General features: G+C 44.6%; 1 protein-coding gene across 5 annotated transcripts in view; it reads left to right on the top strand.

Moving 5' to 3' along the window:
- The first annotated feature begins 11,108 nt into the window (after positions 1 to 11,108).
- Positions 11,109 to 14,634, top strand: part of anks1ab (ankyrin repeat and sterile alpha motif domain containing 1Ab) — a 47,614-nt gene continuing 44,088 nt past the window's right edge. Inside the window, exons 1-2 of one of the 5 annotated variants that reach the window (XM_045691759.1) lie at positions 11,109 to 11,538; positions 12,276 to 12,727. In XM_045691759.1, coding sequence (XP_045547715.1) covers positions 12,437 to 12,727 — 291 coding nt within the window. In that variant the 5' untranslated portion in view covers positions 11,109 to 11,538; positions 12,276 to 12,436. Of the gene's footprint in view, positions 11,539 to 12,054; positions 12,728 to 14,634 lie in introns of those variants that run through there. The other 4 variants (XM_014133470.2, XM_014133472.2, XM_045691761.1 and 1 more) reach the window with 4 other exon arrangements.

Genomic DNA, 14,634 nt, shown 5'->3' with positions numbered 1-14,634 from the left:
GGGAGCGTCGCTGCACAGCTATTTTCAGGTCACTCCAGAGATGTTTGATCAGCGTTCAAGTCTGGGCTTTGGCTGGGCCACTCAAGGACATTCAGAGACTTGTCATGTAGCCTCTAATGCGTTGTCTTGGATGTGTGCTTAGGGTCGTTGTCCTTTTGGAAGGTGAACCTTCGCCCCAGTCTGAGGTCCTCAGCACTCTGGAGCGGGTTTTCATCAAGGATCACTCTTTACTTTGCTTAGTTCATCTTTCCCCGATCCTGACTAGTCTCCCAGTCCCTGCTGCTAAAAAACATCCCCAAAGCATGATGCTGCCACCACCATGCTTCACTGTAGGGATGGTGCCAGGTTTCCTCTAGACGTGACACTTGGCATTCAGAGCAAAACGTTCAACCTTAGTTTCATCAGACCACAGAGAATCTTGTTTCTCATGGTCTGAGAGTCCTTTACGTGTCTTTTGGCAAACTCCAAGCAGGCTGTCATGTTCCTTTTACTGAGCAGTGGCTTCTGTCTGGCCACTCTACATTAAAGGCCTGATTGGTGGAGTACAGCAGAGGTGGTTGTCCTTCTGGAAGGTTCTCCCATCTCCACAGAGGATCTCTGGAGCTCTGTCAGAGGGACCATCTTGTTCTTGGTCACCTCCCGGAATTGCTCAGTTTGGCCAGGCGGCCAGCTCTAGGAAGAGTCTTGGTGGTTTCAAACCTCTTCCATTTAGGAATAATGGAGGCCACTGTGTTCTTTGGGACCTTCAATGCTGTAGAAATGTTTTGGTACCCTTCCCCAGATCTGTGCCTTGACACAATCCTGTCTCGGAGCTCTACGGACAATTACTTTCAAATCATGTCCAATCAATTGAATTTACCACAGGTGGAGTCCAATCAAGTTGTAGAAACATCTCAAAGATAATCAATGGAAACAGGATGCACCTGAGCTCAATTTAGAGTCTCATAGCAATTGGTCTGAATACTTACACTACCGTTCGAAGGTTTGGGGTCACGTAGAAATGTCCTTGTTTTTGAAAGAAAAGCACATTTTTTGTTCATTAAAATGACATCGAATTGATCAAAAATACAGTGTAGACATTGTTAATGTTGTAAATGACTATTGAAGCTGGAAACAGCAGATTTTTGATGGAATACCTACATAGGCGAACAGAGGCCCATTATTAGCAACCATCACTCCTGTGTTCCAATGGCACAAGGTGTTAGCTAATCCAAGTTTATCATTTTAAAAGGCTAATTGATCATTAGATAACCAGTTTGCAATTATGTTAGCACAGCTGAAACTGTTGTCCTGATTAAAGAAGCATTATAACTGGCCTTCTTTAGACTAGTTGCGTATCTGGAGTGTCAGCTTTTGTTGGTTTGATTACAGGCTCAAAATGGCCAGAAACAAAATCCTTTCTTCTGAAACTCATCAGTCTATTCTTGTTCTGAGATATGAAGGCTATTCCATGCGAGAAATTGCCAAGAAACTGAAGATCTCGCACACCGCTGTGTACTATTCCTTTCAAAGAACAGTGCAAACTGGCTCTAACCAGAATAGAAAGAGGAGTGGGAGGCCCTGGTGCACAACTGAGGAAGAGGACATGTACATTAGAGTGTCTAGTTTGAGAAACAGATGCCTCACAGGTCCTCAACTGGCAGCTTCATTAAATAGTACCCACAAAACACCAGTCTCAACGTCAACAGTGAAGAGGTGACTCCGGGATGCTGGCCTTCTAGGCAGAGTTGCAAAGAAAAAGCCACATCTCAGACTGGCCAATAAAAATGAAATATTAAGATGGGCTAAAGAACATTGACACTGGACAGAGAAGCAATGCCATCACCAACATTTTTTTTTTCTCAATTAATTAAATAAACTCCCTGATGCTTCCAATTGTGGAGTCAGCATTCTGTAACGGTTCTGTAACGACTGACGTTGGGAGACAAGAAGCAAGTCCATTGTGTGGATTGAATGATAAACAGACATGAAACAAAACAAGAACAGCGTTTGGACAGGAGTAACTTAACAACATCAATGCAGACACGGGAATGAAACTGAGGAAGTGACAGATATAGGTGAGTCCGATGAAGCGCTGGTGCGCATCAAGATGGTGACAGGTGTGCGTAATGATGAGCAGCCTGGCGACCACGAACTCTAGAGAGGGGGAGTGGGAGCAGACGTGACAGCATGTCTGGTTCCCATCGTGAAGCATGGAGGAAGAGGTGTGATGGTGTGGGGGTGCTTTGCTGGTGACACTGTCTGTGATTTATTTAGAATTCAAAGTACACTTAACCAGCATGACTACCACAGCATTCTGCAGCAATAAGCCATCCCATCTGGTTTGCGCTTAGTGGGACTATCATTTGTTTTTCAACAGGACAATGACTCAACACACCTCCAGGCTGTGTAAGGGCTATATGACCAAGAAGGAGAGTGATGGAGTGCTGCATCAGATGACCTGGCCTACACAATCACCCGACCTCAACCCAATTGCGATGGATTGGGATGAGTTGGACTGCAAAGTAAAGGAAAAGCAACCAACAAGTGCTCAGCATATGTGGGAACTTCTTCAAGACTTTTGGTAAAGCATTCCAGGTGAAGCTGGTTGAGAGAATGCCAAGAGTGTGCAAAGCTGCCATCAAATAATTTTTTGTTCCAAGATGGCGTAGCAGTCGGATGTCTGTTTTGTTTGTCTTGTCCCATCCCGGGTATATATCGTTTTCTTTGTATATATTTTGTATATATTTTTATATTTTTAATCTCAATTTCCATCTACATATTGGGGCGGCAGGTAGCCTAGTGGTAGCCTAGTGGCTAGAGTGTTGGACTAGTAACCAAAAGGTTGCAAGATCGAATGCCCAAACTGACAAGGTAAAAATCTGTCGTTCTGCCCCTGAACAAGGCAGTTAACCCTCTGTTCCAAGGACGTCATTGAAAATAAGAATTTGTTCTTAACTGACTTGCCTAGTTAAAGAAATGTACAATGTTTAAAAAAATAACTCTCCTGCAACCTGCCTCACTCAATGTGGTATGGATCTGATATTTTTTATACTTTAGAATCAGAACCCCCATCAGAAGCTAGCCAGCTAACTAGCTACTAGCTAGTAGTCAGCTAGCCACTGCTAGCGGTCATCACCGTTAACTCGGACATCAGCCAGCCTCGGCCCAGTCAATTCCTGCCAGTCTGCACAGTGTGATATCAACCCAGAGCATATCGGACTGCTTTTTCTCTACCACATCTCCATATTCCTACCACAAGCTCTGAACCTTTTACACCAGATCATCGCAGCTAGCTAGCTGCTATCCGAGTGGCTACTCCTGGCTAACGTCTCTGTCCCGAAGCAAGCACCAGTTATCCTGGAGCTAGACTCGAGCTAGGCCCATCTCCCGGCTAGCCGAAGAGATCCATCAGACAATTCCAGGGCTTAAATACCTCTTTTGCCAATTGGCCTGGACCCTTTGCTGCCGACACAGAGCCTCGCTGATTAATCACGACTGGTCTGCCGATGTAACTGTCCGAGGGGGTTTCAACAGGCTCTTCCATTGCGACGTCCCTCTGAGGCCCATCTGTTAGCCTGCTAGCCCCGGCCTGCTAGCTGTCTGAATCGCTGTGTCTCCAGCTCGCCTAGCTACTCACTGGACCCTATGATCACTTGGCTACACATGCCTCTCCATAATGTCAATATGCCTTGTCTGCTGCTGTTTTGGTTACTGATTTTTGTCTTATTTCACTGTATAGCCTCCAGCCCTGCTCAATATGCCTTAGCTAGCCCTTTTGTTCCACCCCACACACATGTGGTGACCTCACCTGGCTTAAATGGTGCCTCTAGAGACAAAACCTCTCTCATCGTCACTCAATGCCTAGGTTTACCTCCACTGTACTCACATCCTACCATACCCTTGTCTGTACATTATGCCTTGAATCTATTCTTCCGTGCCCAGAAATCTGCTCCTATTACTCTCTGTTCCGAACGCACTAGACAACCAGTTCTTATAGCCTTTAGCCGTACCCTTAACCTATTCCTCCTCTGTTCCTCTGGTGATGTAGAGGTTAACCCAGGCCCTGCAGCCCTCAGCATCACTCCCATTCCCCAGGTGCTATCATTTGTTGACTTCTGTAACCGTAAAGGCCTTGGTTTCATGCATGTTAACATTAGAAGCCTCCTCTCTAAGTTTGTATTATTCACTGCTTTAGCACACTGCGCCAACCCGGATGTCCTAGCCGTGTCTGAATCCTGGCTTAGGAAGGCCACCAAAAATCCTGAAATTTCCATCCCCAACTACAACATTTACAGACAAGATAGAACTGCCAAAGTGGGCGGAGTTGCAATCTACTGCAGAGATAGCCTGCAGAGTTCTGTCCTACTATCCAGGTCTGTGCCCAAACAATTCGAATTTATACCTTTAAAAATCCACCTTTCCAGAAACAAGTCTCTCACTGTTGCCGCTTGTTATAGACCCCCTTCAGCCCCCAGCTGTGCCCTGGACACCAGATGTGAATTGATCGCCCCCAATCGATCTTCAGAGTTCGTACTGTTAGGTGATCTAAACTGGGACATGCTTAACACCCCGGCCGTCCTAGAATCTAAGCTAAATGCCCTCAATCTCACACAAATTATCAAGGAACCTACCAGGTACAACCCTAAATCCGTAACCATGGGCACCCTCTTAGATATCATCCTGACCAACTTACCCTCTAAATACACCTCTGCTGTCTTCAATCAGGATCTCAGCGATCACTGCCTCATTGACTGCCTGCGTAATGGGTCCGCGGTCAAATGACCACCCCTCATCACTGTCAAACGCTCCCTTAAACACTTCAGCAAGCATACCTTTCTAATCGACCTGGCCCGGGTATCCTGAAAGGATATTGACCTCATCCCGTCAATAGAGGATGCCTGGGTGCTCTTCAAAAGTGCTTTCCTCACCATCTTAAATAAGCATGCCCCATTCAAAAAATGTAGATCTAAGAACAGATACAGCCCTTGTTTCACCCTAGACTTGACTGCTCTTGACCAGCACAAAAACATCCTGTGGCATTCGGCATCAGCATCGAATAGCCCCCGCGATATGCAACTTTTCAGGGAAGTCAGGAACCAATATACCCAGTCGGTTAGGAAAGCTAAGGCTAGCTTTTTCAAACAGAAATTTGCTTCCTGTCGCACTAATTCCAAAACTTTTGGGACACTGTAAAGTCCATGGAGAATAAGGGCTCATCCTCCCAGCTGCACTGAGGATAGGAAACACTGTCACCACCAATAAATGATCATTTCAGTAAGCATTTTTCTATGGCTGGCCATGCTTTCCACCTGGCTACCCCTACCCCAGCCAACATCTCAGCACCACCTTGCCCCATATTTTTACATTTTACATTTTTACAATTTTACATTTTTAATCATTTTAGCAGACGCTCTAATCCAGAGCAACTTACAGTAGTGAATGCATACATTTCATACATTTTTTTTTCTCTGGACTGGTCAGCCGTGTGAATCAAACCCACAACCCTGGCGTTGCAAACACCATGCTCTACCAACTGAGCCACACGGCGACCTGTATGCTCTTGTTGGCTGGCCCTTGCTTCATATTCGTCACCAAACCCACTGGCTCCAGGTCATCTATAAGTCTTTGCTAGGTAAAGCCCCGCCTTATCTCAGCTCACTGGTCACCCACCCACCCGTAGCATGCGCTCCAGCAGGTATATTTCACTGGTCACCCCGAAAACCAATTCCTCCTTTGGTCGTCTTTCCTTCCAGTTCTCTGCTGCCAATGACTGGAACGAATTGCAAAAATCACTGAAGCTGGAGTCTTATATTTCCCTCTACATTTAAGCATCATCTGTCAGAGCAGTTTACCCATCACTGTACCTGTACACAGCCAATCTGTAAATAGTGCACCCAACTACCTCATCCCAATATTATTACTTACCCTCTTGCTCTTTTGCACCCCAGAATCTCTACTTGCACATCATCATCTGCACATCTGTCACTCCAGTGTTAATGCTAAATTGTAATTGTTTTACCTCTATTGCCTACTTATTGTCTACCTCCCTACTCTTCTACAGTTGCATACACTGTACATAGATTTTTAATTTTTTTCTATGACTGTACGTTTGTTTATGTGTAACTCTGTGTTGTTGTTTTTGTCGAACTGCTTTGCTTTATCTTGGCCAGGTTGCAGTTGTAAATGAGAACTTGTTCTCAACTGGCCTACCTGGTTAAATAAAGGTGAAATAAAAATAAAATAACCGTGAAATGCTTACTTACAAGCCCTTGTCCAACAATGCAGTTCAAATATTTCCCAAATAAACTAAAGTGAAAAATAACAAAAGTAACACAATGAAATAACAATAACAAGGCTATATGCAGAGGGTACTGATACCAAGTCAATGTGCAGGGGTACAGGTTAGTCGACGTAATTTGTACATGTACAGATGAAGTCGGACGTTTACATACACCTTAGACAAATACATTTAAACTGTTTTTCACAATTCCTGACATTTAATCCTAGTAAAAATTCCCTGTCTTAGGTCAGTTAGGATCACCACTTTATTTTAAGAATGTGAAATGTCAGAATAATAGTAGGGAGAATGATTTATTTCAGCTTTTATTTCTTTCATCACATTCCCAGTGGGTCAGAAGTTTACATACACTCAATTAGTATTTGGTAGCATTGCCTTTAAATTGTTAAACTTGGGTCAAACGTTTCGGGTAGCCGTCCACAAGCTTCCCACAATAAGTTGGGTGAATTTTGGCCCATTCCTCCTGACAGATCTGGTGTAAATGAGTCAGGTTTGTAGGCCTCCTTGCTCGCACACGCTTTTTCAGTTCTGCCCACAACTTTTCTATAGGATTGAGGTCAGGGTTTGTGATGGCCACTCCAATACATTGACTTTGCTGTCCTTAAGCCATTTTGCCACAACTTTGGAAGTATGCTTAGGGTCATTGCCCATTTGGAAGACCCATTTGTGACCAAGCTTTAACTTCCTGACTGATGTCTTGAGATGTTCCTTCAATAGATACACATCATTTTCCTGCCTCAAGATGACATCTATTTTGTGAAGTGCACCAGTCCCTCCTGCAGCAAAGCACCCCCACAACATGATGCTGCCACCCCCTGTCACGTCCTGACCATAGAAGCTTTTATTTTCTATGGTATAGTAGGTCAGGGCGTGACGGGGTTTTGTCTAGTTTAAATTTTCTATGTTGTTATGTTCTAGTTTCTGTTTTTCTTTGTTGTTTTATTTGGGATGATCTCCAATTCGAGGCAGCTGGTCATCGTTGTCTCTAATTGGGGATCATATTTAAGTAGATGTTTTTCCCACCTGGGTTTGTGGGAGATTATTTTGAGTTTGTGTATGTTGCACCTCTTCGTCACAGTTTGTTGTTCTTGTTTATTAGTTTATTAGTTTATTGTATGTCTTGCATAGTTTCACAGTTAAATAAAGATGTGGAACGATACACACGCTGCGTTTTAGTCCGCTCCTTCATACGACAATCGTGACACCCCCGTGCTTCACGGTTGGGATGGTGTTCTTCGGTTTGCAAGCCTCCCCCTTTTTCCTCCAAACATAACGATGGTCATTATGGCCAAACAGTTCTATTTTTGTTTCATCAGATCAGAGGACATTTCTCCAAAATGTACAATATTTGTTCCCATGTGCAGTTAGTTGCAAACCGTAGTCTGGATTTGTTATGGTGGTTTTGGAGCAGTGGCTTCTTCCTTGCTGAGCGGCCTTTCAGGTTATGTCGATATAGGACTCATTTTACTGTGGATTTGTACCTGTTTCCTCCAGCATCTTCACAAGGTCCTTTGCTGTTGTTCTGGGATTGATTTGCGCTTTTCGCACCAAAGTATGTTCATCTCTAGGAGATATAACGTGTCTCCTTCCTGAGCGGTTTGACGGCTGCGTGGTCCCATGGTGTTTATACTTGCATACTATTGTTTGTACAGATGAACGTGGTACCTTCAGGCATTTGGAAATTGCTGAAAGCTATCGTTGGAAAAATTACTTGTGTCATGCACAAGAAATTTGTGGAGTGGTTGAAAAACAAGTTTTAATGACTCCAACCTAAGTGTATGTAAACTTCCGACTTCAACTGTAGGTAAGGGTAAAGGGTGGCTACTTTGAAGAATCTCAAATCTAAAATATATTTTTATTTGTTTACCACTTTTTGGTTACTACATGATTCCATATGTGTTATTTCATAGTTTTGATTTCTTCACTATTATTCTACAATGTAAAAATAGTACATATAAAGAAAAAGCCTTGAATGAATAGGTGTGTCCAAACTTTTGACTGATACTGTATTTTTCAACAGTATGTGTTGAGGATGGACCTGGCATTGTTCGGAAAAAGATCAGAGCATGAGCATTTGACAGAACAACAAAGAGAATACTTTTTACTGTTTGCATGATTACTTTTTTTGGTGTTGTTCTTCAAAATCTGTTCCATTCCCTTTTTGCAAACAAATTATGGTATGGTGACATGGTGTGCTTTGATAGTCACTTTAGGAGCTGCATGCTAACTCTACATCGGCATTTGGCCAGAAGCAATAACTGCAGTATATGATCCCAAGTTGTATAAAATCTAAGTAGCTAGTGTGACTAAATACTGTAATTGCTATGACTATTATTGCCTACTGGGATAATACAGTATTTAGTGTAGTTTCCAGACATGCCAGTGTGATGGGCCATCTTGCGTTACTGTACCATTTGAATTAAAGAGATTGCTTCCAATACCTGTCCAGCTAAGCCACTTAAAAATGATCTCTATCAAGTTCTTAAGACTGGAAGGGGAAATAAACCAAAGGTTTACAACCCTTATGAATAGTCAAGATGTGTATCTACCTTTGCGTTGGATGTAATTTCCTCTAGTACTGTATGTCTCTTCCACAGTTCATCTAGTTTGTTTTTGAACATATTCACATGTTTTCCAGAGGTAACCAAGCCCCTGTTGGTTGAGGAAAGACGTTGGTGGCATGGTGTACACTACAGTCTCGGTCTGTTAGGTTGTCGTCTCTCGTCTCTCCTCTGGGATGAAAGTACACTAATAGATATTCAGTGCTGGGTTTTCACTCAGCCATGCGTGCTCTCCTTCATATTCCTCTGCTGGGAGGTCAGCTCCACTGTGACAGTTATAAGCCTCTTACAGGACTGCCTGTCCATCTTGAATGAGCTCTCTGAGCTGGCTGATGTCCTTTGTTTTGTGTCTGTGCTGACCACAGACTACCATGATCTTTTATGTTTTGTGGATGTCTGAGTTGTTGTAGATTAGGGTAATTTGATATTTTTTTACAGATGGACAATAGGCTTACTCCTTTCCTTACACTGTTAACCCTCTTAGATGTAAAGTCCCTGCATGGTTCTGGTACCGGTTCCAACTGACATTTTCACTAATAAATCCATCTGTGGACACCATATGCATTTTACAGTTATAAGGAAGGTGAAATCTTATAGTTAGTCATTTTATCATTTGATTATACTATATTTAGAATGCATGTACATCATTTAAAGCCTCATCCATACAGTTTTGTTGAATAGGAAATACATCATATAAAATATTTCATATTTTCATATTTGTATCATATTTGTACAGTGTACTTGTGACTAAAAAAGTGACTACACCTCAGCAATTTATAACTATTTTTACCATAAAGTTGAGATTTTATCTTTTCTTGGAGTATACAGAATTACTAGTTATTGTTCATGGCCCTCTCATGATAAATACATACTTTTGGGGATTACGTAGACTACATTTTTGATTACATTTACTTACATTTAACTGGTATACATAATTTAACATTATTGAAAATGTGTGTTTCAGTTCAAACAGTAACTGTAAGCCTACATAACTCTCACAGATCGTAATTTAATTACTGTTCACAGTCCAACATGTCTTTTCAATTGCACCACATTCCGGGCTATAAACGAGAGTGCTGAGATACAGTACATGTGACAGGTTGACTTTGTAAGAGCTTCTAAGTTCTAAGAGGCTGAGAGTCAGTGTCATGGCCCAGGCAAATTCTCCAAATCCCTAGTAAGACTTGGTGTAAGCTAATGGAGTTCTCTCGTGATTCTAAAGGATGGACTTCTCATCCTTAGTATCCACGCATAATAACCCTCTAATATACTGCAATGAAATGGGGTTAAAACATTCATAAGACACAGAGAAAGTGTGGTTTCATTTTATACAAGGTGTCTCTGAGAGGTAGGCACTAGGCAGTGTTTTTCCTGTTTTCCCCGTTTTCACTAGTATGAGTTAGCTTGGTTCTAAGATTTGTATTCGAGCCAAACAGCTTGCTTCACAGAAGGCAATAACATTTATGGCTGATTATCTTTATAACACAATGGGCCCCCTTACACTTCATAAAATGAATGCAGGTCATCTGGGGCTTGTCGAGATGATGTAAAGCACCAGGTTTGCAAAGAGAAGTAATGATTTCAAACAGGAGAGAAGTAATGGACAACAGAGTGTTTCTGGAATCCTGCAGCGTTATGAAAATGTAAATTGAGGGCCTTGGGATACATAGGTGCAAAGTACCTCAGAGACCAAATGCCTAAGAACCCTAAAATCTAAAATGTAGTTGTGAGTCAGAGAGCAAACAACACACTGAAACACAGAGAGGTGCTTGTGTTGCGTGTGTTTACAACACTGTGCTGCTGTGTTTGCTGGCTGTGCTTCGCTTGGTTGGAGGACCATGTTCATGAGTCATTCTCTCTGCCCTGGAGCTCTGCAGCCAGATGAAGGAGCATACGTATTTCCTTCTTCTTTTAGTTTCTCTAATATACCATTAAGGCATCATTACATCTCTGTAAACATTTATTCAACGCCCAGAACCTTTCAAAATGGACTAAATGGTTATGAATAATTTGGTTATTTCACCTCAGTTTTTTGTCGTCATTGCTGAGCAGTGCTCTCTCTCTCTCTCTCTCTCTCTATCTATCTATCTATCTATCTATGATGTTATCCCTTGTGTCTTGTACATACCAGTACTACCCAAAGGGAAGAGGTGGGCGGGCCAGGGACTTGGCTGACTGAGGGCACTACAGGGAAGGTACACAGTGCATGACAGCGGGTGCTGCTGAAGGCTAAGGACGCCTTACAAGATAGCCTTTTGTCAGAATCAACCCCTGATGAATAGACTGCTCAGTATATGAGAGTGTGTGGGATCCGTTCTGCATTCTCGTCAAGCCATCAAGTCTCTTCACCCATTTTAACCATTGAAATGCCTGGCAGTCAACTTCAAATGCCTAATGGAGCAAATATCTTGAACAGAAAATATACTTGAATTCATTCAGGGGCTTATCCAAGACCCAGTGGTACAGCACACAGAGCGTGGTGGAGGAATCCTCGCAGGCAGCCCTCCCTCTGAATAGGCAGGCACCCACTGCGTCAGTAACCTGATTACCCCAGCTGTCAGTCTTAATAAGGCCAGGCCTCAGATCCCCACCACGGGACGGGACAAACTTGGTCCTCCGATAGGGAGTCAGAGGACAGATGAGGAACAGGACGGCAGCTCTTCTGAGAACACAGACAGACAAAGACAAGGTGTGCAGGTATGGTAAAACTGATCAATGGGGATTTCACATGACGTTGTTAAGGCTATTACAGTTCCTGAAAGCAGCTGTTGCAACTATCTGTTGCTGTGTTAGATTAATTTTTGAAAAGCAAGCACAGGGCATTATTTTTAAAACTGTATAAAGCAGCTAGACTCCTTTGAAATATTCAGAATCTGATTCTATTGTTGTGTCTTACTGAGATAATTTTCTGAGTGTGTTATGTTTGCGTGTGTATGTTTGTGTGTGTTGTGTATCACATTCATTTCTTAATTTTCCTTTAGACTACACTGGTGTCTGTTTTATTCATTCATGTAGTTGGGAATAGTCTTTCTATCTAGGCAGTCTTGTTTGAAACTCAACCATTTGAAAGATAGTATGTTGCTCAAGAATAAGAGCGAAGGCTGAAAGAGAAAGAGGAGGAATAGAGCGAGAGTGAGAAAAAGCAAGAGAGAGACGTGAAGAGAGGGGAAGGAAAGCATAAAAAACTCTGAGGCAGCAGTCACTAAGGGGAGAGCTGCCGGATACAACTAGTGGGTGGACCCTGATGATTGTATCTGAGCTATGGACACACGCAGCAATCCTCTCTCTTACACGCTCCGTTTCACCAAATGGAATAGATTTAATATGTTTTAAACATAAATGATTTAGTAGGCGGATTCTTATTAGTGTCACGACAGAGGTATTTCCTGCCTCACTGTTTCTTACATCACCCGTTCTGTCTGGCTTTTCCTCAGAATTCAACAGGAAGCTCTGTACAGACTGAGACTGCTGGATCCTGCAGTGTTTTACAGCCCTCTCTGCACTGACCATTGGTATAAGAAGAGAGACTGCTGCCTGAGGCCTGGGTACAGGGAGGCTAGGATCCTAACACTGCCACACAAGCAGCTCCACAGTAATGTCAGCCTCCCTCCTGGATGCTGATCCCATCTATGCCACGGTGGTCCACACTGCCAAGGCTGAGGCCAGGGAGTCAACAGGGGCTGTGGCTGTTCCTCCGGTCAGGCTGAAGCCTCCGGGGGACCTGAAGTTGACCCGGAGCCTCTCCAAGTCGGACTCAGACCTGTTGGTGTCTCCCCTGGGTGAGGAGGATGGGGGTCTGAACAGCTGCTGTGAGTCTGTGGCTAACTGCAGTTCTGGGAACAAACAGATGGAGAGATCGCCCTCCTTCGCCTCCGAGTGGGATGAGGTAATTCTCTGGCTTCTCTGGGTGGGGTGATAGGCAGGGATTGGCACTAGGAGAGTTAATAACATAGTCAGGCTTCAAATATAGCTTTTAATTCCTTTAGGGGCAGAGGGGAGAGGAGGGGGAGTTGTAATGAGTGATCAAGAGTGATAAAGAGAGGAAGGAAGAACAGTGATAGACAGGAGGGAAGGGGCAGCAGTGGCGCTGACAGTCGCTGCAGAATGCCTGCAGGCAAGTGCTGAATGCATGAGTGGCCTGATCACTCCCACCGATACCCCATAGCAGCCCTGGCACACAAGGCTAATTGGGCTTGGGCTGTCACTCCTGATACAGTCAGACTGCTTACTGTGGGTCAACCCGCGCATGGCTTGACGTCTCTTCTGTTCCCCCCTGTTTCCCCTGCTTTCCAGTAGGCTAATGCAGGCCACAACCCCAGCCTCAACACTTACTTCAATCCTGGTCTGACGCTGTATTGTTTTGAACTCTAGTCTAGATAGAAATGATTGTATTTTCTGGTTCATCCCATCCTGCTCTCTGACAGGACTATTTGATTCCCTGGCCCCCTCTCTGCTCTCTGACAGGACTATTTGATTCCCTGGCCCCCTCTCTGCTCTCCCCTCTGCTCTCTGACAAGACTGTGTGGTTCCCTGGCCCCCTCTCTGCTCTCCCCTCTTTGACAGGACTGTCTGGGACCCTGGCCCCCTCTCTGCTCTCCCCTCTTTGACAGGACTGTCTGGTACCCTGGCCCCCTCTCTGCTCTCCCCTCTTTGACAGGACTGTCTGGGACCCTGGCCCCCTCTCTGCTCTCCCCTCTTTGACAGGACTGTCTGGTGCCCTGGCCCCCTCTCTGCTCTCCCCTCTTTGACAGGACTGTCTGGGGCCCTGGCCCCCTCTCTGCTCTCCCCTCTTTGACAGGACTGTTTGGTGCCCTGGCCCCCTCTCTGCTCTCCCCTCTTTGACAGGACTGTCTGGTGCCCTGGCCCCCTCTCTGCTCTCCCCTCTTTGACAGGACTGTCTGGTTCCCTGGCCCCCTCTCTGCTCTCCCCTCTTTGACAGGACTGTCTGGTTCCCTGGCTCCCTCTCTGCTCTCCCCTCTTTGACAGGACTGTCTGGTTCCCTGGCCCCCTCTCTGCTCTCCCCTCTTTGACAGGACTGTCTGGGTCCCTGGCCCCCTCTCTGCTCTCCCCTCTTTGACAGGACTGTCTGGTGCCCTGGCCCCCTCTCTGCTCTCCCCTCTTTGACAGGACTGTCTGGTGCCCTGGCCCCCTCTCTGCTCTCCCCTCTTTGACAGGACTGTCTGGTTCCCTGGCCCCCTCTCTGCTCTTCCCTCTTCTCTCTGCTCTCCGGCAGGACTGTTTACTCAGGCCACGCTGGGAGGGGTGTCCTGTTCTGTTCTTAAGGGCATCCTGTTTTGCAGCTACCCCCGTGTGTCTGTTTCTTTTCTAGTGTCATTTTGGGCAGGTTGGGGGGAGAGGATGCAAGGGCAAAGACTTACTCAGACTTACTCATAAGGAGATCAACAACGTCCCGTCCCCCTCGGACAGTCCAGAGCTAGTGTCTACATTACACACACTTAGGAAGAGAGGAAGCCAGGTGTGACACACACACACACTGCATACTGCAATATGTTGGAATAACTGCAGAGGAGGCCATATTCCTGTTGAGATTGGTTTGCTCTCAGACACACTCAGATTTAGACTACAGCATGTCCAGCAGTTAGAGCCTGGAATTCTCAGCTGGGCATTTATTTCTGTCCACAATTGTCTGAAGTAATTTATAGTTGTAATTCCTTGTTATTATCTCACCCTGATTATGCTTGTCCCATTTATTTGATATAAGGGTTATAGTGAGGAAATTTTGGCATAAGAGCAGTCCTCCATGCAGGGGAGCACTCTAGCAAACAAGGGATC

Source organism: Salmo salar, chromosome ssa12 (genome assembly GCF_905237065.1).
Source record: "Salmo salar chromosome ssa12, Ssal_v3.1, whole genome shotgun sequence".
NCBI classification, from domain to species: domain Eukaryota; kingdom Metazoa; phylum Chordata; class Actinopteri; order Salmoniformes; family Salmonidae; genus Salmo; species Salmo salar.
This window is presented reverse-complemented; position numbering and strand designations above follow the sequence as displayed.